Here is a 22,252-nt window from a genome sequence, read left to right on the forward strand (position 1 = left end):
AAAGGCTCAAAGGAAAACCCAACACGTAGAAACCTCAAATCTCCAAAAGTTTTATGAATTACGGTTGCTTAAGCATTGAATGGAGGGGGGGAGGGGCTGCATGGGTGCACACCCACTTGCCATGGAGGGAGGGGGGGCACAGGAGGTGATAATTGCCTCTTCAAGAATAGCGCATCTCAAACCAGAGCCCTGGTCACCTTTCTTCGCTTTGGCCAGCTCTGCGCCATCCGACCTTCCATCCTCCGTCACCCCAGGTGACCTGGCGGGTTGCCGGGTCAAATGTGACTGGCTGCCCTGGCAGATCATTTTCTTACCTCTGACTGCTGTTCCAGAGTGGAGTTCCTCATCTCTTCCGCTTGGTTGTTCCTGGACACATACAGCCGTTCTTCTGCAGCAGAGCTCTCCAAACTTGGCCCGTTTAAGACTGGTGGACTTCAACTCCCAGAATTCCTGAGCTAACATGACTGGAGGAGGAGGAGGAGGAATTCTGGGAGTTGAAGTCCACAAGTCTCTTAAAGCTGTCACGTTTGAAGACCCTTGCTTTAAGATATGGGGACTTCAACTCCCAGAATCCACCCATCTTAAAGCAGGCAACCTGGAGGATTCTGGGAGTTGAAGTCCACAAGTCTCTTAAAGCTGCAAATTTTGGAGAGCTCTAATCTATAGGGTCAAACTTTGGCCATCTTCTCCATCTATATCAGGACTGTGGCAACTTTTAAGACTGGTGGGCTTCAACTCCCAGAATTCCCCAGCCAGCCAATTCTGGGAATTGCAGTCCATTGTTCTTAAAGTTGCCAAGGTTGGAGATCCCAAATCTACGTCTTTTCGTCCTTCTAGATCTTGTAACGTCAGTTCTCTGTCCAAGGCCGCCTGGACGGGGCTGTCCACCACCACCCCTCTTCTCTACAGAGCATTATCCGCCCTGTTGAACTGCTTTTACCCATCTAAGACTATAACATTTAATAACAAGATGTTGATAAAAAAAACACTATTTTGAACAAATCCCTGCTGGCAGCAGGATCCTTTGTTTGTCGAGGTGTTTATTGTTCAGCCTCCTCAGGATTAGGGTCCTCCCGGGGGTCAGTGCAGTTCAGTGAATCTTCTTCATTGCTTTTCTCCATCTTGAAGGTATGGGCAACCTTCGCGCTCTTCCGATCACCTGGCCATTCACCAGTTCTGTAGGGCTTCTCAAAAATAATGGGAAGGGGTTTGGCCAGACCATCGGCTAATAAGTTCCTTCAGTATCCTGAGGTGCAGTTCAACCCCTTCAGAGCAAACAAAAAACGGTATTTATAGAAGGGAATGTTTGTAGTTCAGGGTTGAACTGTGGGCAACTTTGGTGCTCTGAGCTTGGCTGGTTTTCTTGCAGGGATTGTAGAGTTTGCCCTGGCACTCAGGAAGTTATGTGGTTGGGTCGTGAAACGTCTGCAAGAAAAACACCAAGCTCAGAGAGCATCAAGGACCCCAATAGTTCTTCTCTTTCTCTTTCCTTCTGCACTCTGCAAACCCCACATCCTACTATCACTGAAGGGGTTACCTAGCTGGGTAATGAAACATCTGCAAAAAACAAAAACAAAAAACCCAGCCAAGCTCAGAGACCGCAGAGGAGCCCCAAAGGGCCATGTTTTTGTGAATCTTCCGCCCTCCCCCTCATCCTTCTCTTCCCTGCTTCCTAGCAGAACACAAAGCTTTCTGTTGGAGAAAACTAAACCAAAAATAGGAATTCCACAGGGTTGTGGTTCTTTAGCACCTGTTAGATTTCCTCAGTGGCTGATTTTTACTTTAATTACAAAAGGAGTGTGTGTGTGTGTATCAATCAGAATTAAAAGAAGATTGACTTAAATGCAGGTAGTTCAAATGCAGGTAGTTCTCAACTTACAATCACAGCTGAGCCCCAAAATTTGTGTTGCTAAGTGAGACGTTTCCTAAGTGAGCTTTGCACCCTTTCTTGGCACGTTTGTAAGGTGAATTGCTTACCTGCTGAGCAGGGAGCCAAGAAGAACAAGGGAAGGAGGGCAGCCGCACCTGGCTGGCAGGGATGGAAAAGAAACATTGGGTGGAGGCATTGAAGAGGGAAGACCCAACGAGAAAGCCCTCGGCCGGACGTGGCCTCCTGGTAGGGGCCGAGAACAGGGTCTCCAACCTTGGCCGCTTTTAAGACTTGTGGACTTCAACTCCCAGGATTCCTCAGCCAGCATGCTGGAGAGCCCGGCCTATAGGATGGCTCTTCAGGATGGAGTTGATCGGGTGGTTGGCAGCGGAGAAACCTCGTTTGTGATACGGCTTCTTAAAAAGCGCGTAATGGTAGTCATGGGGAGAACCATTCGGATCTCCAGTTTCAGGCCCTCCATTTCCAATAGAAGAAGGACAAGCGGAAAAGGCCCAGAGGGGAGGGACGAGGTGCTGGGAGCTCTTTGAACCTGTCCAGTGGAGGAATAAATGAACCAGTTGAGTTTTAGGGAGGTTGGAAGCTCATCAGAGAGAAATAAAGAGTTATTTCCAGATTCAACCTGGAAAGAAAGAGGAATTTCCTGACAATGGGTGGAAGAGTTTTTCTTCTGGATTGGTGGGTGCTCCGTCGTTGGAGGTCTGCTAGAAAAGATTGGAGAATCCTGCCTTGGGCAAGGGGTTGGACCACATGACCACCCAGTGTTCTGACCCAAACCTTGGTCCAAGGAAACCAACACCAAACAGATAAAAGCAAAACCTCTTAATGCCTCTCTGCGAATTCCGTCCATTCACAGTTAAAAGGCTATTAAAACTCATTGTCTCTGGTAAGAACGAGCCTTGCCAAGGTGGTGCAGGGCTGCCAAGAACACGAGATAAAGTGGCCAAGAAATATTTCACACACAAAGGGTCTCCAAACACCAACCAAGATACTCCGAACGTCCACAAGGCTTGAGTGCAAAAACGTCTTTGCTTCCTGCAAAGAACTCCGGTTTCTCAGCTGGCTTTTATCCCTTAAGGGAGGGGCCATCACCTTGCAGCCTTACTCCCGAGTTGCCCGTGCTGCTGCAGCTGCTCTTTCCTTCTGTGCACATGCACTTGGCCCAGGCTCCTCGGGGTCCTCTTCCTCACTGCTGCCAGCCTCCACAACCTCCGAAGGCAGCCTTCCACTCCCTGATGGTCCTGGCCCCATCCCTGCATCACAGGCAGGCCCCTCATCTGAGTCCTCGCTCTCCGAGACCTCAGCCGTCGGCACCTGCTGCCGGCGAACCACAACACCCAGATGACCACCTTTGAGCCCAGTGAATTGAGAGAGTGCGGATGGGAGACTTTCACTCGGAAGACGACACTGTTCATTACCCACAAGGTGAAAAACGGAGCAGGGGCATCCTCAGAAAAGGAATGGCACGGACAACTCTTGGCAACAAGGCAACCGGAGATCAAATAACAGCAGTGAGATTTTGGGATAGGACCACCGATGCGGAAGAAGAGACGGTTGGTGACTTCCGTGGTCAGAACTTGCGAGGCAGATGGGCTGCTTGTGAGCCTGGAAGGCCCAGATTGGAAACGGGAAGAAGGAGGGAAGCGTAGTCGGGCGGAACGGCTTTGGAAGTAGGAAACCGCCCTGCAATGTCTGCCTTATTCGTTTATTTAATTTGTAGGGGACTCTTAACGATTCTGTCATAGCTAAACCCGCCTTCAAATAACTGGAAAACTCCCCCAAAATAGATGGACCTCCCCGGATGGAGAAAATACAAATCACGCATTGGCCATGTTGGTGCTGAAAGGAGGGGGAGGAGCCCACTTGGAGCTCAGCAAAGGCAGCACCCGGTTCCTGACCGCAGAACAGATCACGCAGGGTGGACGGGCAAGATCCAAGTGAAGAAGAGGAGGAGGAGGAGGAGGAGGAGAAGAAGAAGAAGAAGAAGAAGAAGAAGAAGAGGAATTATTTCTGCAATATGATCTTGAGCACAAACCCACCATTTTGGAGGAGAACATGAAGAGCAGCTTTGCAGTCGGGACCTCATTGATCGAGAACCAGAGGAGTGAGATCGTGAATGGATGAAGGTACAAAAAAGAGACTGCCAGAAAACGAAGGGACAGAAGGAAGCAAGCCGGATGGCACAACAATCCGTGGAAATTGTCAAGAAGAAAAGCTAAGAGAAGCCAAAGAAAGACCAAAACCTCAGAAAGGAACAAAGAGTTTCAGACTAAAAGCAGGATTACAACATCTGTAAAGACGTGGGAGGGAAAACAAGGAAATGGTAGAAGAGAACATCTGTAGTTCAGGATCGTGGGCTCCTTGGTGCTCTCTGAGCTGGGTGGTTTTCTTGCAGACATTTCATGACCCAACTAGGGAACATCACCAGTGCTAGAAAGTTTGTGCTAAAAGGCTTCTGAGCCCTGATGATGTTACCTACCTGGGTCACGAAACATCTGCAAGAAAACCACAAGCTCAGAGAGCACCAAAGACTTCAAAAAATAAGGAAAGTCTTTCAAAAGAGCTCTGAACTCAGAAGGAGATTCCAACGTCAAAATGCTGAATGCTGGACCTCGTGAGCCGTCTACAGTCACCTGTGTGTGAGTTGGGCGGATGCATAAATTGGTTTAATAAATGAATAAAAGAATAACCAAATCAAACAAGATCAAAGAAGTATCCTGAAACACTGTAGAGATGTCAACATCCAAGATATCTTAAAAAGACATTCCTTATTTGTAAGAACCTCTAGTTCTAGAAGGTGACACTAAATCAACACTCTAAAAATAGGCAATTAAATTAGATCAACCTGTTACCCAACTAGGAAACCTCATCAGTCCTAGCTTGGCCCATGTAACGTCTGCAAGGAGACCACCAAGAGAGCCCCAAGGAACCCACAATCTTAAGTCTGAAATCCACGGGAACGGATGGCGAAATATGGCAAGCAATAGAAAGAACTTCATCACGGTTCTAACCAAACCGTGCCAGCAAATCCGGAGAACAGCCCAGGCGTCCACTGGCCCATCGGAAGAGGTTAGACTACAGTTCAACACCAAGAAAAGGGAGACTTTACAGGCCCTGCAAACTCTTGTACAATGCCCTTAATTTCAAATGCTTGCAGAATAATGCACAGCTCAGCCGAAGAGCTTAGAGCCCTCCAGGAAAAGGGACGTGGCCGGATGTTCAGGCTGGCGTTACAGAAGACTGGGGGACTGGAGAGTTTATTGCTGAGGCACGCCGGATATTCGAGAGAGAATATTTAAGAATATTCAAAGAATGTTTAAAAAGAAATCAGGATGTGCTTCAACGATGACAGAAAAGCCTTTGATTGTGCCAATTATGTCAAGCTGTGAAAAACGGGAATCCCAGAACATCTCGTCGTCCTCATGAAAAACTTCTACCCAAGCCAGGAAACCACAATCTGGTTAGAACAGGGCAAAACAGGTGAGCTCCAAGGTTGGCAAAGGGGACTGCAAGAAGGCTGAATACCCTAAACCGGGAGTGCCTGGCCTTGGCGACTTAAAGACTTGTGGACTTCAACTCCCAGAATTCCCCAGGCAGCCTGCTGGGCTGAGTTGAAGTCCACAAGCCTTCAAAGCTGCCCAGATTGGAGACTCCTGCTCCGTCCACCTCACCATCCACCCCACCTCGCAGCGTCTCGAGAACGCAGCTAGAGTTCTCCGGCATGACCTGTTTCTAAACAGCCTGGGATCTTTCTCAAGGTGTCCAAGCTCACCTGGGTATCATTTTAAAGGTCTCTCGAGTGTTCCTATCAAGTTGTAGCTTCCCAGAGTCCGCTTGTCCCGTCCCATAACATCCCCCACCCCGCTTTAATGCTTGGATCCATCTGAATTCTTCTCCGGCCTTCTTGTCCTTCCCTCGTACGCCCCAAGAGTCCCAGAGTGGTGAGGATTGTATCTGCCAGTTCCTTTAGCGTCCTGGGATGTGATCCATCTGGCCCTGGTGGGCTGAAGCCGTTCCAAGCTTCGAGGCCCTTCCTTGCCACTTCCTGGCCTCTCTCTCCTGCCCCATAGAGCGCACCTTCTGACAGGTTGGAGCCCTTCTGCAACAAGGCAGGTGCAAAACAGGAATTAAGCAGTTGGTCGTCTCCTGTTGCCCATCGACAGCTTGTCATCTTCTCCAGCCAGGGAACCGTTTCCTTCCCTCCTTCTTCCCCCAGCAAACTCTTCCGGGCATTTGTGGAAGGTTTAACTCCTTCCCGGCCTTCTTGTTCTTCTTAGCCCCATCCCTGCAGCCCCATTGGCACCTTGATATTCTTCTTTCATTATGATTATTATGCGCCTCCTTTCCATTTTTTTTAAACTTGTCCTTTGGGTTTCTCAGTTTATTGGAGAATTCTCGTAAGCTATTTCTCTTCCTCTTTGGCGTGTTTATGTTTAGGCCTTTGATCAGCTCATTATCCAACATTTCCCAGTAATTCTCCTGAACTGGTTTCCATCCAAGGAATCCTTCCTCCCGACGATAGATAGGAAGGGTTAGAGACCCCAACTTCATGTGTTTACTGAGGAATAGGAGCTTCCAAATTGCCACAATTCTGCTTTTCCGTACAATGAATCTCGTAAGACTCTGTGGGAGTCAAGATTTCACGTTGGACAGGGGCTTGACAAGAGCCTTCCTTAATTGACATTTTGATTCAGTTCTTCCCTGCTATGTGGTAGGTTTATTCTGGATTTTACTACGGAAAAGCAGAGCTATTCTAAGTCCCCACCCCCATTAACAGGCAAACAATTCATGATATGCCTCAAAGGGGCTTTTTGGAAAGGCAGCCGGACTTTCCTGGTTTTTTGAAAAGGTTTCAAAAACATTCAGAATCTTTCTGGAAAATGTTTTGCTTCTCATCCAAGAAGCTGCTTCTGTTCTGAAGAAGATGAAGAGCTGAAGAAGCTTTTTGGATCAGAAGTGAAACATTTTCAAGGGAAAAAAATCCCAAGAAAGTCCAGTTGCCTTTTGGAAAAGAAAAAAAAAAACGTTGTTTAAACTTCGTCGAGTGGAAAGAAGAACCAGGGATAGCGAGACAGCCGTCTTCCAATGGATGGAAACTAATCAAGGACGGAAGGAGCCTGGAATCAAGGAGAAAATTCCTAGCAGAACACTTAATCAGTGGAAAAAATTGCCACTTTTGTCTGGACAGCCATTTATCGGAAATAATACGGGTCTCCTCCAAGGGCAAGGGGTTGAGCTTGATGATCTCCAAGGTCCCTTCTCACACTATTACTCTAAAAGTAACTTTGGGGCAACCGTGACCTCCGTAGGCATTCCTTCGTGATAGGGAAGCTGTGACGGGTGTGTGGGGGCCCCTGTGCCCGAGGCCAGGAGCGGCGGATGCTCCTTCTGGGCGAGGCAGCTGCCTTCAGAGGACGCCGGGGCAGTCCAGGGTAGCTTTTCCCACCCTTCTTCCCTGACCGCAGGGAGGGACGGGTGGGCAGCGCCTGAGGGGCAGGGTCACGGTTGGGGCCTTGGGCTTGGCTGCCCCCACCCCCCCGCTAGCAGGAGAAATGGGGGCGAAGCAGAGGTGGGCGGGCGTGGCTGTGATGGGGCCTGGGGCTCCGTGCTGCCCCCTCCCTCAGAGCCCCTGTCTGTGGTGAGCCGGGATGGGCCAAGCTTTTTAGAAAGGCGGAAGTCAGGGAGGGAGCTGCACCCCACCTGGGCCTCCCTGTTCTTGGGCCAAACCTCCAGCATCCAGGCAGGGGCCCCTCCCCAGGCATCCCCTCCAGAGATGGGGGGGCCTGGGCGCATGGAGAGGCCATTGGGACATTTCTGAGGTTGTCTCAGAAACACGGGAGGTTGGGGTGTCGCTCACTAGGGGATTGAAGAATGATGGTAGCTCTCAACTTGGCCAAAGTTATGCTGGAAAAAGTGACATTTTTCATGCTTATGACCATTGAAGCATCTCCATGGTCACCTGATCAGAATTCAGTCACTTAGCCACTGGTTCATATCAATGACGGTCGCGGTGTCCCAGGGTCCTATGATCCCCTTTTGCGACCTTGCACGCAAAGCTGGATTCACCTAACAACCGTGTTGTAACTTAGTGGGGTCAGGCTAGAAGACCTCCAAGGTCCCTTCCAGCTCTTATCTCATTGATCGATAGAAACTGCAGTGACTCACTCTGGCTAGAAAGGTTGTAAAATGGGGCAAAACTTGCTTAACAACTGTTGCTTAGCAACAGAAATGTTGGGCTCGATTGTAGTCGTAAGTCAAGGACTTTATTTTGTTTTATTTTATTTATTTTCTCAAGCGATTATAAGATAATAGGTATAAGTATAGACATAGTTATGAATACATGAAATGGGTACATATAAGAAAAATAAAAATAAAACAAAAGGACAGGGATGGTTTGCACGTTGGTGTGCTTAAGAACATCCCCCTGCAGGCCTCTTAGGAAAGGGGTGAGGTCAATAGTAGAAAGTCCAAGGTTAAAGTTTTTGGGGTTTGGGGAAGAAACCACAGAGTCAGGTAGAGGATTCCAGACATTGACCCCTCTGTGGCTGAAGTTGTATTTCCTGCAATCAGGTTTGGTGCGGCTAACCTTGAGTTTGTATCTATTGTGTGCTCTTGTGTTGTTATGGTTGAAGCTGAAGTATTCATTGACAGGTAGGACATTGCAATTTATGATTTTATATACCATACTTAGATCGGACTGAAGACAGCGTAGTTCTAGGTTTTCTAGGTCTAGAATTTCACGTCTGGTGGCCTAAGGTATTCTGCAACGAGTAGAGGAGTGGAGAACTCTTCTTGTGAAATATTTCTGGACTTTCTCAACTGTGCTAATATCAGATACGTAATGTGGGTTCCAGACTGATGAGCTGTATTCAAGTATTGGTCTAGCAAATGTTTTGTATGCCCTAGTTAGTGGTATGATATTACCATAGAAAAAGCTACGTAGGATTAGGTTAACAATTCTTAACGCCTTTTTGGCTACGTAGTCACAGTGAGCTCCAGCACTTAGATCATTAGAGATGAGTATTCCAAGGTCCTTGACAGAGTTTGGATCATCAACAAGGTCTTGACTATTTAGCTTGTATTTTATTTTCTGATTTTTTTTGCCAATATGTAAGACAGAGCATTTATTTGTTGAGATTTGAAGTTGCCATTTATTTGACCATTCTGATACATAGTCGAGGTCTTTTTGAAGGGTAACAGTATTGTCTGTGGTGTTGAATAGCTTTACATCATCAGCAAAGAGAATGCAGTTGCTCTTAATATGATCACAGAAGTCATTTATGTAGAGTATGAAGAGAGTTGGTCCTAGAACACTGCCTTGGGGGACACCACTGTTGACAGGTACAGAATTTGATAGGACACTCCCAATTTTGACCATTTGTTTGACAGGAATGCTTCTATCCAGTTATGCAGCTGTCCAGAGATACCGTAAGATTTTAGTTTTAGGAGTAGTTTGTTGTGTACCACTGAATCAAAGGCTTTACAGAAGTCTATGTAGATGTCTATTGCTTTGCCCTGATTGAGTTGTGTAGTCTATATGTTTTTGCAGTGTAAGAGTTGCAGATTACAGGATAGTTTTTCCTGAAACCAAATTGTTTATTGGAGAGTAGGTTGTTTGTCTTTAAATGGAAGATAATGGATTGGTTAATAATTTATTCCATGATTTTACAGGTGATGCAGCATAAGGAGATTGGTCTGTAATTTTCAACTAGGCTGGGGTCTCTCTTTTTGAAGATGGGGATGACCGTGGCTTGTGACCATAGTTTTGGCAAGGAGCTGGTCCTGAAAGATTTTTCAAAGATTATGCTTAGAGGTTCGGCTATGGCAGTGGATAGCTTTTTTAAGAAGTAGGCACATATTCCGTCCGGTCCAATGGATAGAGATGGTTTTAGATTGCGTAGTGCTTTTTCAACATTGTTTTCTGTAAAATCGATATGTATTAGATCATTGTAGTTGTCTGTGGTTCGGCTAGGAAATACTGGGCATGATCCATTGCTGTTTACAAATACTGAGCCAAAGAATGTATTAAAGAGGTTGGTTTTAATGGTGTCGTCATTGCAGTCTTTACCACTAGGTCCTTTCAGGGGTGGGATGGATCTTGAGTCTTTTAGTTTGTTGTTTACAAAATTGTAGAAAGTGCGGGTGGAATTGGTGCGTAGAAGGTTTTCTTCTTGTTTAATGTAATAATTGGTGCATTCAGTCTTTATCTGGTGGCATAAATTTTTGTATCGGCTTTTGAAATTGGAAACGTGACCAGATTTGTTTTTCCACCGAAGTGATTTCTTTTTGGATTGAAGCTTCCTTATTGTTACGGGTAATCTGTTTTTTTCTGGTTTTTCGAGTTGTTATTGGTACACATAGTTTGATGACTCTTTTGACTTCAAGTAAAAATATGTTGTAATGGTCTTCAACAGTACTGCATCCGGAGAATAGAAATTGCCAGTCAAGAGATTGTGTATAGAGACTTTGTGTGTAGCCAAGCCTTCCTGTCTGGCTGATAAAACTGAGAACAAGACAAGGAGTGACGACACAGGGAGCCACATCTGGGTAGCAGTTGCTCACCTATGGATACAGATCATCAGAGTTGGAGGTCTGTAAGACAGACTCTTGCTGGAGCAAAGCGAATACCTGCCATCTCTATAGATTCAGTCTGTGAATTGCTAGGGAGGGTCCGACTTGCTCTCTTCCTGCCCACCAGACCTTCCAAGCCCCATTTTCTCTCTGACCCCTGGGAAAGAGCCCCCCCCCGACCCTGTGACTCTGGACTAGGTCCCACCACATCTCGGGGGTCCCAGGCTGCAGGCCGAAGGCCGTTGGAGGCCCCGGCAGTGTGGCCGAGGGGCTGGAGTGTCTGGACAGCCAGGCAGAAGCCGCCTGCTCCCCGTCAGCCACGCAAGGAGGCTCTCCCTCCTTCTGAGATGGACTTTCTTTCCCTTCCTCCTCTTCCTTTCAGCGGAGACGCCAATTGAGGAGTTCACCCCAACGCCTGCTTTCCCGGCGCTGCAGTACCTGGAATCGGTGGATGTGGAGGGGGTGGCGTGGCGAGCAGGTCTGCGCACAGGAGACTTCCTGATCGAGGTGAGGCCCTGGCAGGACCCGGGGGGGGCAGGAGGGGAGGGGGGCTGAGCACCATTGGGAAGGGAGGGGCTGGTTGACGGTCACCTTGTGCAGGGAGCAGAAACGCTCCGTCAATCGAGAGTTTCCAAGCTTGGCCGCTTTTAAGACTTGTGGACTTCAACTCCCAGAATTCCTCAGCTATGCTGTGCTGGCTGAGGAACTCTGGGAATTGAAGTCCACAAGTCTTAAAGTGGCCATGGTGGGAGACCCCTGCCCTAGAGTGTCTCCCCACCGCTGGGAACGGGGCATTCAGGGTTCAGTTTCTGTAAGGTATCAGCTGAAAGGGAAAATGAGGACAAAGAGGGAAACCTCCAGGGAGGAAAAGGGAACCTCGTCTCTTCAGGTTCTCCTTCAGGGCCACAAACTCTGGGTTGGCTCCTTCTGTGACAGTCGGCTATGGCATCTTTTCAAATCCAGCCTTTGATAACTGGTCCCAGGCCCCTCAGTACAGGGACACAGGTGGGGCAGGGGGCAGCCATTGGGGCAGGAAAGCCCCCTCCATCCTTTTGCTGGTCGGGCATCCCCTGCGGTTGTCACCGGTGGCACCCAACCCTTTTGCTTCCTCCGGGATGAGTTGGGGTGGCCTCGTGCGAACGAATGCCCCCTTCTTTTCTGCCGGGCTCAACCGCCTGGCCCAGCGGTGCTGCAGACGAAGGGCCGGGGCGTTTCGGAGGCTTCACTTCCTCTCCACATCCTTCCATGGGACACCATAAGGCTGTGAGGGCAAACCTATGGCACGCCAGCCGGAAGTGGCAGGCAGGGAGCCATGTCTCTGGGCACGCCAGGCGTTGCTCGTTGCTCTTCCGGTTCCCGGCCCGTGCATGCACACCAGCCAGCTGGTCTTCGCACAGACGGGAGTGCCAGGAACCGGAAGAGCAGCTCCCCAGAGCTCATGAGTGCATCAGCCAGCTGGTCTTCGTGTGTGTGTGCATGTGCCTTGGAAACTGGAGGACCAGGTGGCCGGCCGTATGTGCGTGCTGGGAAGCTGAGCTTCCGGTTTCCAGCGCTCCCACGCATCAGGGAGCTGCTGTCTTGGTTTCCGGTGCTTCTGTACGGCCTTCTGTGCCGAAAAGGGTTGGCCCCCCACTGCCATAAGGAATGCTCTTGGTGGAGGATAGAATACAGGGAGTCCTCGACTGTTCATTTAGCGACCAAAGTTGCAACAGCACTGGAAAAAGTGACCATTTTTCACACTTACGACCGTGGCAGCATTCCCTGAGGTCATGTGATCAAAATCCAGGCGCTTGGCAACTGGCTAGTATTTTTGGCGGTCGCAGTGTTCTGGGTCACATGATCCCCTTTTGTGACCGACTGACAGGCCAAGTCAAGAGGGAAGCCAGATTCACTTAGCGACCGTGTGACTAACTTAACAACTGTGAAAGGTTGTAAAATGGGCAAAACCCACTTAACAATTTTTTCACTTAGCAACAGAAATATTGGGCTCCAAATTGTGGTTGTAAGCCAAATCTTGAGAGCCATTTCTTTCCCTTCCTTCCTTCTTACCCCCAAGAAAATCCGTCTTGAGTTTCCTTCTCACCCTTTCCTGGGCGAAGTGGATGTCTCCCAATGGCCGCCATGCGTTTACTTCGGACTAGCCGCCTCCCTCCTCTTCTAGGGGGGAAAGTCGGAGAGTCCAACCCAAAACTAGAATGAGCGGGAAAGCAGCTTTGGGGTGAATGGGAGGAGGAGGAGGAGGAGGAAATGGCGGCCTTGTGAGGGTGGGGCCTCCTCTGCCCTCTAGGTCATTATATATTATGACCTTTAGGTCCAGATATATAAAGTACTGCCGGGTTTAAAGGGAAGTTAATGGTGCTCCGTGATGTGCCGGCCACATGACCAAGGAAACGTCTTCCGACAGCGCTGCGCCAATGGCCTCGGAATGGAGATGAGCAGCGCCCCCTAGAGTCGGCATTGAGTAGCGGAGTAAAATCCAGGGGCCTCCTTTACCTGGATATAAAGAGGAGAATTGGGGGGGGCTGGTGGACAGTTTGGTTCAGAACTATGCAGATTATCCAGGCCAATGACAAATATTTGGAGCTCTCTGGACCCCCCAGTCCCTGGGCCTACATCAGTCAGCTGGGAGGGTTCCCATGGGCCACCTGGAGGTATCTATACTGATATATGTGCCCTTCCCCGGATCTCTCGGTGGCCAAGTGCGCTGCCTGTTAAGGCCAACTTGACATTATGGAGATTGAGCTGTGTGTGTGTGTGTGTGTGTCACTGGAGTAGCTGTGTTTTGTCAAGCTGGTGTGTTCTTGGGCACAAGCAACCGGATCCACAAGCGCACTATTATTATATTCTGCCTACTACAAAGGAATCTGCCTGGGAACAGAGAGTTAAGGGTCCATGGAGCTCGTGTGTGTGTGTGTGTGTGTGTGTGTGTGTGTGTGTGTGTGTTCTGGATCACTTGCAGCTATGCAAGGATTCCAGGCTAATTCCCCGCTTGAGGCCTCCTCCCTGCCTGGCTGGGGGTTTCCCAACGTGTTTTGAAAGGAGTGTCTCCGCTAGAAGTCACGCCAAGTATGGAACGGTCCCAAACCAATTCTTGGACCTGTGGCTGTTGCCTTCTCCACAAAGCAGGCTGTGGCTCGTCACATGTTCTGGTGCTGCCAAAAGCAGGATACGGCGGAGGGCAAGGGAGGAGGCGAGGCAATGAAACTGGCTACCGTTTCTTCGGGCCGGAGGGTGTTCAGGGCATCGCAGCCTTGACCTGTGCTCTGTGAGTAGGGGGTCTCTCTGAAGGTAGGATTGGGAAGCCTTGGCCGTAGTGCAGGTGAGAAGGCCCTGGGAGAACCCCAACCCAGTTAGCAGAAGCATCACAGCCAGACCAGGCGAGGCCAGCAGTTCCATTGCATCTGGAGATGGCCCAGTCACTCTCCATCACTTCTGGGCACTGGACTTAAGAGAGACACGGCAGGAGCTTGGACACCAACCCTGTGAGGAAGCCTTAAAGGAGCTGGGAGGCTGAGCCTGCCCATGAGAAGGCAGAGAGGGGTCTGCGAACATCTCGGGACTGTCTGGGGCTGCTTCTCCATGGTGGAAATTGGGAGAAGAAAATGCAGATTGAGTGCCGTGTCCGAGTCCTAGGGCTGTAAATCAGAATCTTCCGCTTTGAACATCTGGACTGTCCCGTGGCTTTTACAATGCGACCTGGGCCACGGACCCACCGCTTTCGAGGAGAGAACCGGGAACCACCTGGAAGTCCTGGAGCTCACAGAAGGAACTCCAGGAGTCTTTAAGGAGGAATGTGAAAAGGTGATGAGTGTGAGACGAAACAAGGAGAAAGCAAATCAGATATGAGAACAAACCGTGGAAATGGTGAAGAGGAGAGAAGCCAGAGCCAAGGAAGAAACATTCTCAGAAGGGAATTGAAGAAAGAGTTCCGGAGACCTTTTAAGGGAGACAAGAAGCGGTATTACAGGAACATCTGTAGAGGCACTGAGGATAGAAACCGACGTGGGAAAACGAGGGTCTTTCAGAAGTTCCCGGGTCTTAGAAGGGGATTCCACCTGGAATTAAGACCTTACCTCCTCCCTTGGCCAACCTGGAGCCCGTCTCCTTCACCATGTTCTAACCAGGTCATGTCCTGACCTGCATCTGCGTTTCCCATGAGAACATCCAGATGTTACGCTAGGAAAATTGGAAGGCAAATGGTTGGCCAGCGGACAGGTGGATAGACAGGGCACCCTTGGAAGAGGTGAAGGGCCAAGTTGGGCCCAGAACATCACGGAGAAGACCTGCGTGGTGCCTAAGGGTCAAGAATGAATGGATGGCATGTGGTCAATTAATCAAAACTTTTTAGGTGGGACTCTTTGAGGGATTCCACTTCCTATCTAGGGCTGGTTGCGTGGTCCCTGCTGCCTGATCAGCCATGACTGGCTGGGGAATTCTGGGAGTTGAAGTCCTCGAGTCTTCAAGTTGCCAAATTGGACTCCCCCGGTGTAAACCTATCGCCCTACAAAGCTCCCGGCAGGAGAGGACGTGATGGCCTGGAAGCAGGTTGAAGGTAATTCCAGACAGCGGGAGGGCAAACTTGCTTGGACAATATTCAGTGCCTGGTCGGAGTGAGATCTGGACACAGAGCAACAGCAAAGGCCCTTAGACTTATATACCACTTCCTCAGCCCTCTCTAGGCAGTTGGCAGAGTCAGCCCCTTGCCCTTCCAACAGCTGGCTCCTCCCTTGACCCACCTCGGAAGGACAGAAGGCTGAGCCAACTGAGCCGGAACTGAGCCTGCTTTCCCCGGAGGTGTGAACGCTCGGCTGGGCCCAGAGGCTGGAGAAGGCCGGCATTCGGACCTTCGGAAAGGGCGAGTTGGTCTCCTGGGTGGCCCCTGCTCCTCCTGGAGGGAGGCTGCATTCCCCCCCCCGGCAGCCTTTTGCAAAGCAGCCCCCTGGTGCTCGAAGGGTGGAGAGCCAGTGAGGGGAGTCCAGTTCCCATCATCCCCAGCAGGTGTTCCCATCATCCCTGGCCTAGGTTAGCTGGATCAGATCTTTGGATTAAAAAAAACGCCCCTCTTTTTCTTTCTTCTTTTGGGAAGCTGTTGCTGGAAATATATTTTTTTTTCTTTCCAATGCGCAAAACCAGTTATTTTTGCCTCCGTGCTGAGGAGAAATGACATTCAGTGCATTGAACTCACCATTTCTATTTTGAACCAATGTTTCATTTCCCTGAGAAAAATTAAAGCGAGGCGTGTCGTTACGGAAGGCTGCTCCCGAGGGAGGGAGCCGGTGCCAGGGGCCAGGTTGGGAGAAGGCTGCCCCCTCCCCGGCCAGATTGGGGGGATTGGGGGACCTCGGGGGGGGAGAGGGGCCAACCTGCCCCCATTTGAAAGGAGCGGAAAGGCTGCCAGGGGCTTCTGGAAAGGGGGCAGGGAAGGCCCCACCTGGAATCCTGCATCCAGTTTCTGTCACCACGTCACAAAAAAGACGGGGCGATTTGGGGGCAAGTGCAGAGAAAAGCAACTCAGAGGTGATTCAAGGCCTGGAGACTAAAATGTAGGAAGAAACGTAGGCAGTGAATGAAGATGTCCAGTCTAGAGAAAAGAAGGACCGGGGGGTGACAGGATAGCAGCCTTCCGGTATTGGAGGGGCTGCCTCCAAAGAAGAGGAGGGGGACCATTTATTCTCCAGGACCCCTGAGGGCAGGACAAGAAGCCCTGGGAGGAAATCAATTCCAGGAGGGAACTAAGGAGGAACCGTTTTGGCCTCCAGAAATCGTGGGAGCTCCGTCACGGGAGGTCTTCAAGAGGAGACTGAACAGCCATTGGTCCGAAATGCTCTAGGGTCTCCTGCTTGGGCGGGTGGGGGTTGGACTAGAAGACCTCCAAGGTCCCTTCTCGCTCTGTTCTGAATTGAATTGAATCCCCCCCTTTCCCATTTCCGCCCAAGGGCTGTCCCCTGGCGTCTCCCTCCCACTTTCCCACGGCCCAGGGACTGAAAGGGGGAAGAGGCTTGGCTGGCTTCCTTGAGGCGTCCCGCTCTCTCTCTGCTCCTCAGGAGCCACCAATTGGTTTTAGTTCCTGTTTGGGGCCACCAGCCGACTCTGGGTGGGCAGAGGGAAGCCTTCCTCCTCCTCCTCCTCCTCCTCCTCCTCCTCCCCCTGAGGGACCAACCTTGATTCTAGGACAGGATCCGGTTCTGAAGTGGCATTTTGGGTCAGGTTTCCCGGCTGATCCTTGTCCTCTTTTACATGCCTCTTGTCTGGGCAATCAATGGCTGGTTCCTTCCTCCTCTTCCTCCCCCCAATTCCTCCTCTGCATCGAAGGACTGACTAATGTTCTTTGAAAAGACGGCTTCCTTTATGAACGAGGAGCCCGTGAGTCAGAGACGGATCACCCGCCGCTCGCGTGGGGGCCTGTTTGCCCGTCTGGCATTGAAGTCCCTGGCCTGGAAGAGAGAGAGGTTGCCCTCGGAAGTGGTGGGAACATCATCCCTGGAGGCTTTCCGGAAGAGGCTGGAGGACTGCCCTCTGCCAGAAATGGTGCGGGGAAATGGTTCTGGGTACTCTGATTTTTGGCAGTTTTCTTGCAGACATTTTATGACCCAAGTGTGTAACATCATCAGTGCCAGAACGGAGTGGGGTTTGCTCTCTGCTTATACCCCAGTCAAGGAACTGCCACCTCCGACAAACAGTAAAGAACAGTCTGACTGGGGAACCAGCAGGAGCCCCCCCGCCAACTGACAGAGCAAAACACATACATACATACATACATGTATATGTATTTGTATATGTGTATATATGTGTATATGTATTTGTATATGTGTATATATGTGTATATATGTGTATATGTATATGTATGTATGTATGTATGTATGTATATGTGTGTGTGTGTGTGTGTGTGTGTGTGTGTATGCTACAACTTTAAAAGCACAACTATAATGACGTGGGAAAATACCCGAACAAAGCCAAATGCCATACATGTAAGTACCCACGAAAACTTAAGAAAATATATATAGAGAATAAAACCTTTCCCTTCTAGCCCTGATAATGTTATGTAGTTGGGTCATGAAACGTCTCAATTTTCTCCAGGAAATGCCCAATTACAAGGGTTTGGTTTTGTAACTCTGTATTCTGATCTTAGAGCCAATTGTTTCTGTGGGTGTTGGCAGGAGCCAAGGGGGCCGGTGGGGCCGTCTTTCCCCTCGGGGGGTGCAGGGCCCATGTGGGGTCCTCCCTCCAGAGAAGCCGGAAACTCTTCCCGCCCCAAGCAAACCCTCCCTCCACCGTGTGGCTCAAAGGAACCCAGGATGAGAGCGAATTGACCAGATCACTTCCTTCTTTTTCCTTCCCCTTTTCTCTTTTTCTCCTCTTCTTCTTTTGCTCACCGGAAAAACTTCAGAAGCTGAATATAAATACGTCATTATTTCAGCTCAGAGAAAACATAAATTGTTTTCTGTTGCTTGGGTGGATAAATAGAATTCTTTATTATATGAGAGGGCAAATAGTGAATCACTTCCTGCGATTTCTTGAAAGTTATTGGGGCCATTTCGGTATTAAATATTCCTTGCTCAAGTGGATCTTGGTGGTTTCGATGGCTGGAAACGGAAAAACAGGAGGGTCTGAGCCGGACCCCGGCTGTGAGCCCAGCGTCATCGGGCCAGTCCCCCCCCGCCGACAAGGCAGAGCTACAGCGGGGAGAGGGGCTCCTTTCAGGCCAGGGAGGGGGGGTCCCGGGGGGCTCAGCACCCTGAGCAGCCCCTCCCTCACGGGTCTTCCGCCTGTGATCAGGGGCACCTGGGCCCAGGTGTTGCCTGCGAGGTTGGGGAGGTCCCATGAAGGGGGCCAGCCCCTCCCCTCCTTATCCCCTCTCTCCTTGCCGCACAGGTGAACGGCGTGAACGTGGTGAAGGTGGGGCACAAGCAGGTGGTCTCGCTCATCCGCCAGGGGGGGAACCACCTGGTGATGAAAGTGGTCTCGGTCAGCCGCAAGCCAGAGTCAGAAGACGTGGTTCGGAAGAAAGGTGAGTGCAGAGCAGAAACCCCCCAGGACACCCCTCCGGTCTTCAGTTCGAGTCTCCCCCCAGGCTCTCAGCTGCCCTGGTGGGCTTGGAAGAGGGGGCTCCGTCCCCGTCCCCCCCCCCAGCTGCGGCTGCCTCCCTGGGACGGGCACCGTTGCCCCCGCTCCCCAGCCTCCGTCCTCTTGTCTTCCCCAGCCTGGCGCTCAGTTCTCCAGGCCTCCATGCAGGAAGCAGAGCCCTGGTGGCCCCCCGCCCCGTGGCCTGGCCCAAAGGGAGACGCGGGGGGCACCTTTGCTCAGGCGAGGCACTGGTGGCAAGAGCATTAATAGCCGCAGCCCTTAGGTGGGGCTTTACAGCAGGGCTCTCCAAGCGGGGCCACTTCAAGACTTGTGGACTTCAACTCCCAGAGTTCCCCCGCCAGCCTGCCTGCTTTAACGTGAGTGTAGCTGGCTGGAGAATTCTGGGAGTTGAAGTCCACAAGTCTTAAAGCGGCCCCGCTTGGAGAGCCCTGCTTTGCAGCACTCTCTGGGCAGTTTGCAGGGTGGGCATTGTTTGCGTCTTGCCCACCACAACCTGGGTCGTCCTTGGAAGGAGGGACGGCTGAGTCAACCCCGAGCCCCTCGGGATCAAACTCCAGGCTGTGGGCAGAGTTTGCCTGCAATTCTGCCCTTCAACCACTGACCTTCAACCCGGTCAAGAGAGCGGGAACGCTGCCCCTCCGGCTGAGAGGTGACCGGTTGCTCCTGTGCCCCCTGATGAAGAGCAGGAGCCGCCTCCTTCCCATGACCAGATGCCCCCCTTCTTGGTGGTGTCATTCTGGGGCTCCCTCCATCTTCTTGTAGGGTGCAGGGTGAGGCCTTTCTGGGGCGCAGCCTCTCATCAGGAAGGCTCCTCTTGTCCATCCCGAAGGGTGACTGAGAGGAAGGCCTGGGGGGGACCAGGGGGGCTGCAGGGGGGCCCTGCCTGGGACAACGGGTACCGGGAGGGCCAGCAGCCATGCAGAAGAGGGTCTGCTGCTCCCCATCTCGCCTGGCTGGCTTAACCCCCCCTTCCTCAACTGAATCGCCAATTGAGAAATGGGGAGGGGGGGGGCAGTAGGCTGTCTGATCAGCCAGGTGGGGGAGGCCAAGCGAGGCTTCCGGGCTGGTTGGTTGGTTCTCTTTTCTGGGAAATGCCCTGTTGCTCATTCTGCAAACCCTTCCACACGCACATCGCTCCTCCTGCCAGTCCGGACTCTTCCTTGGGGGGGGGGCATTCTCCTTCCCCCACCCCGTAGCCAGTCACCCCTGGCCCAGCCCCTCAAGGGCGCCCCCCAAGAAGGGAGTCCAGCCCCCCACCCCCAGCTCTCTTGCAGGGCTGGCCTAAGGCGCAAATGCTGGGGAGGCGGGCTGGAAGGAAGTCCCTTGCCCCACCCCCAAGCAGAAGCCCTTCCTGCCCCCCTCCCCAGACTCAGGCTGGGAGAGGGAAAGGTGCGTTGGAGGGCCCAAGACGCCTCTGCCCCCCCCACACACACACACACCCCAACTTAACTCACATTTCTGCCCTTGAATCCTTTGACTGAGGGGGGCTGGAATGGCCTGGATGGCTGTAAACGCCGGGAAGGGAGCCTCCCTCTCCTGAGAGGCTATTTTAACCCAGCCGGCCCCTCCCCAAAGCAGAGAATCCCCTCCCTGGGTTTCTTCGGAGGGCAGAACAGGAGCTGCAAACGCAGGGAGTGGAGAACAGGGGAAGAAGCCGCTCAGAAATAGCCTTTATTCAACCTTAAACAAAAGGGGGGGGAAAGGGAGTCACGAACAACCGGGAGGCTCCTTGCGTTGCACACAAAGGCAGAGTGGACGGTTCTTACCAAATGCCCGCCTTAAAAGCCTGGCAAAGGACGCCTGCTGTTATTTTATTTCCGTCCTGATGCCAGCCGGGCGTATTCGGCCTGTAGCCCCTCAGTGCAACCCTGAAAGGTGGGCTCGAGGCCAAGAAGGGGTTGGGCCAGGAGCCCGGGTTGGGGTGCCCGATGGCGGGCGCTGGCCCTGAAGCCTCGGAGGGCAAGGATGCCACCCTGGCCAGGAGTTGGACTCTGTGCCCAGCCGCTCTCCTCTTTGGGGAGGGGGCTCAGAAGGAGGGGCACCACACACGGGCCAGGAAGCTGCTTGGGTGCAGAAGGCATCAGCCCCTCTCCTCCGAGCAAGGGTGGAAGGGCTGCCCCCCACCCGAACAAGCGGGGAGGGGGCAGTTAGAGGCAGAAAGGGGCGCCCTCCCTTGCAGGGGAGGCGGGAGGGTCTCAAGCCTCCTTGGATCGGGCTGGATCTGGGTTGGCTGACCTCGGGCTGAGGCGGGGGGCGGGCAGGCCGCAGCCGAAGGGAGGGGAAGCAGCAGCAGCCCCCCCTCTGGCTTGCACGCCCGCAGTCGGATCGCGGCTGAAGGCGCCTGGAGAGCCCCCCTCCGGGGGGTCGCGGGCGGAGGCGGCCGAGTCCCCGAAGGCCAGAGAGGTTCCCCGCCCAGTCCCGGGGTCCCCGGCGCCCTTCCGTGGCAGGGACCGCGCCCTCCCCGCGGGCTTCCCGCCCCCCCGCGCGGGGTCTCTGCCGCAGGCGGCGCCGGAGAAGCGCCCGGGCTGGTTGCCATGGCGACGGGGAGCGTGGAGCCTGCATCGCTCCGGCGCCAGCGGGCGAAGTGACGAGCCGCCGCCCGGCAGATGGAGGGCGCGGAGGAGGGAGGCGCGCTCCGGCCCTCGCCCAGCGGAGGAACGCGGGGCCCGGCATGGGCAGGAGGGCCGGCCGGCGGGACCCGCGCCCGCCCGCCCGGCAGAGGCGGCAGCCCTGCGCCCGATCCAGCCGGGGCCGCCCGGCTCCTGAGCTGAGCCCCGCCCCGCCCCGCCCCGGCGCTCCGGCCCCGGCCGGCCGGCCGGCCGCGGGACGATGAAGAAGTTCGCCTCCACGCGCAGCCTGAACAAGATCCTGCAGCAGTGCGACTCCTCCTCGTCCCGCGAGTACGAGGAGATCCAGGCGGTGGAGAAGAAGTGGCACCTGCACCTGGCCACGCCGCGCAAGCTGCTGCTGCCGCTGGACAGGCGCTGCAAGACGGCCTCTCTCTTCCTTGCAGCCCCGCCGCCGCCCAAGCGGGCGCCCAGCACCACCCTCACCCTGCGCTCCAAGTCCATGACCGCCGAGCTGGAAGAGCTGGGTAAGTGGAGCCCCCGCCCCGCCCCGCCCGGCCCCCAGCGCCCCCCAACTCCCCCTGCCCCTCCCCTGCTTTTGCAAGGAGCCCCCTCGCCCCCCCGCCTGTGCCGGGCAGGGTCCCTCACTGCACTGAACGTCCGAATCCACCCGAGGCTTGTATCCCTGCACAGCTGCCGCTCCCGCCTGGCCAAGGCTTTGCCACCCTGGTTAGTGCCAAGCCTGCCCCCCCCCCCCCATGCACTTGCATGCAGCCTCTGCTTTCCTTTCACCTCCAGGCAAGACGTCCCTGGCAATGGCTCCACCTTGGGAGCTGGGAGGTGTGTGGACTTCAACTCCCAGAATCCCTCAGTCAGGCGTGCCCAGCTGGGGAATTCTAGGAGTTGAAGTCCACGCCTCTTTCGAGTGGTCAAGGTTGGGTAACACTGGCCTAGAGCCACTTTAAGCCTGGTGGACTTCAACTCCCAGAATTCCCCAGGCGGCTTTGCTTGTACAGCTTGTATAGCTTTGCTGGCTGGGGACTTCTGGGAGTTGAAGTCCACCAGGCTTAAAGTGGCCAGAGTTGGGGACCCCTGACTAGAGGGTCTCCTTTCCAGACAGGGTCGGGGGTCCTTCTTGCTC

The 22,252-nt window shown here is 52.8% G+C and overlaps 1 protein-coding gene and 1 long non-coding RNA gene across 2 annotated transcripts in view; one reads left to right on the forward strand and one right to left on the reverse strand.

The window, feature by feature from the left end:
* Positions 1 to 22,252, forward strand: part of SHANK3 (SH3 and multiple ankyrin repeat domains 3) — a 214,249-nt gene that overhangs the window by 158,454 nt on the left and 33,543 nt on the right. Inside the window, exons 16-18 of the mRNA XM_087935444.1 lie at positions 10,842 to 10,966; positions 18,332 to 18,467; positions 21,558 to 21,638. Of these exons, the coding sequence (XP_087791570.1) occupies positions 10,842 to 10,966; positions 18,332 to 18,467; positions 21,558 to 21,638 (342 nt within the window). The remainder of the gene's footprint in view (positions 1 to 10,841; positions 10,967 to 18,331; positions 18,468 to 21,557; positions 21,639 to 22,252) is intronic.
* On the reverse strand, positions 17,974 to 20,057 carry LOC148125728 (uncharacterized). Its single transcript, XR_015743959.1, has 3 exons — positions 19,990 to 20,057; positions 19,147 to 19,296; positions 17,974 to 18,042 (listed from the first exon to the last, which is right to left on the reverse strand). It is a non-coding gene; the product is annotated as an uncharacterized LOC148125728 (long non-coding RNA).

The sequence above is a fragment of the Pseudonaja textilis genome, chromosome 5 (assembly GCF_049901715.1).
Source record: "Pseudonaja textilis isolate UNSWEBS1 chromosome 5, rPseTex1.2, whole genome shotgun sequence".
NCBI lineage: Eukaryota > Metazoa > Chordata > Lepidosauria > Squamata > Elapidae > Pseudonaja > Pseudonaja textilis.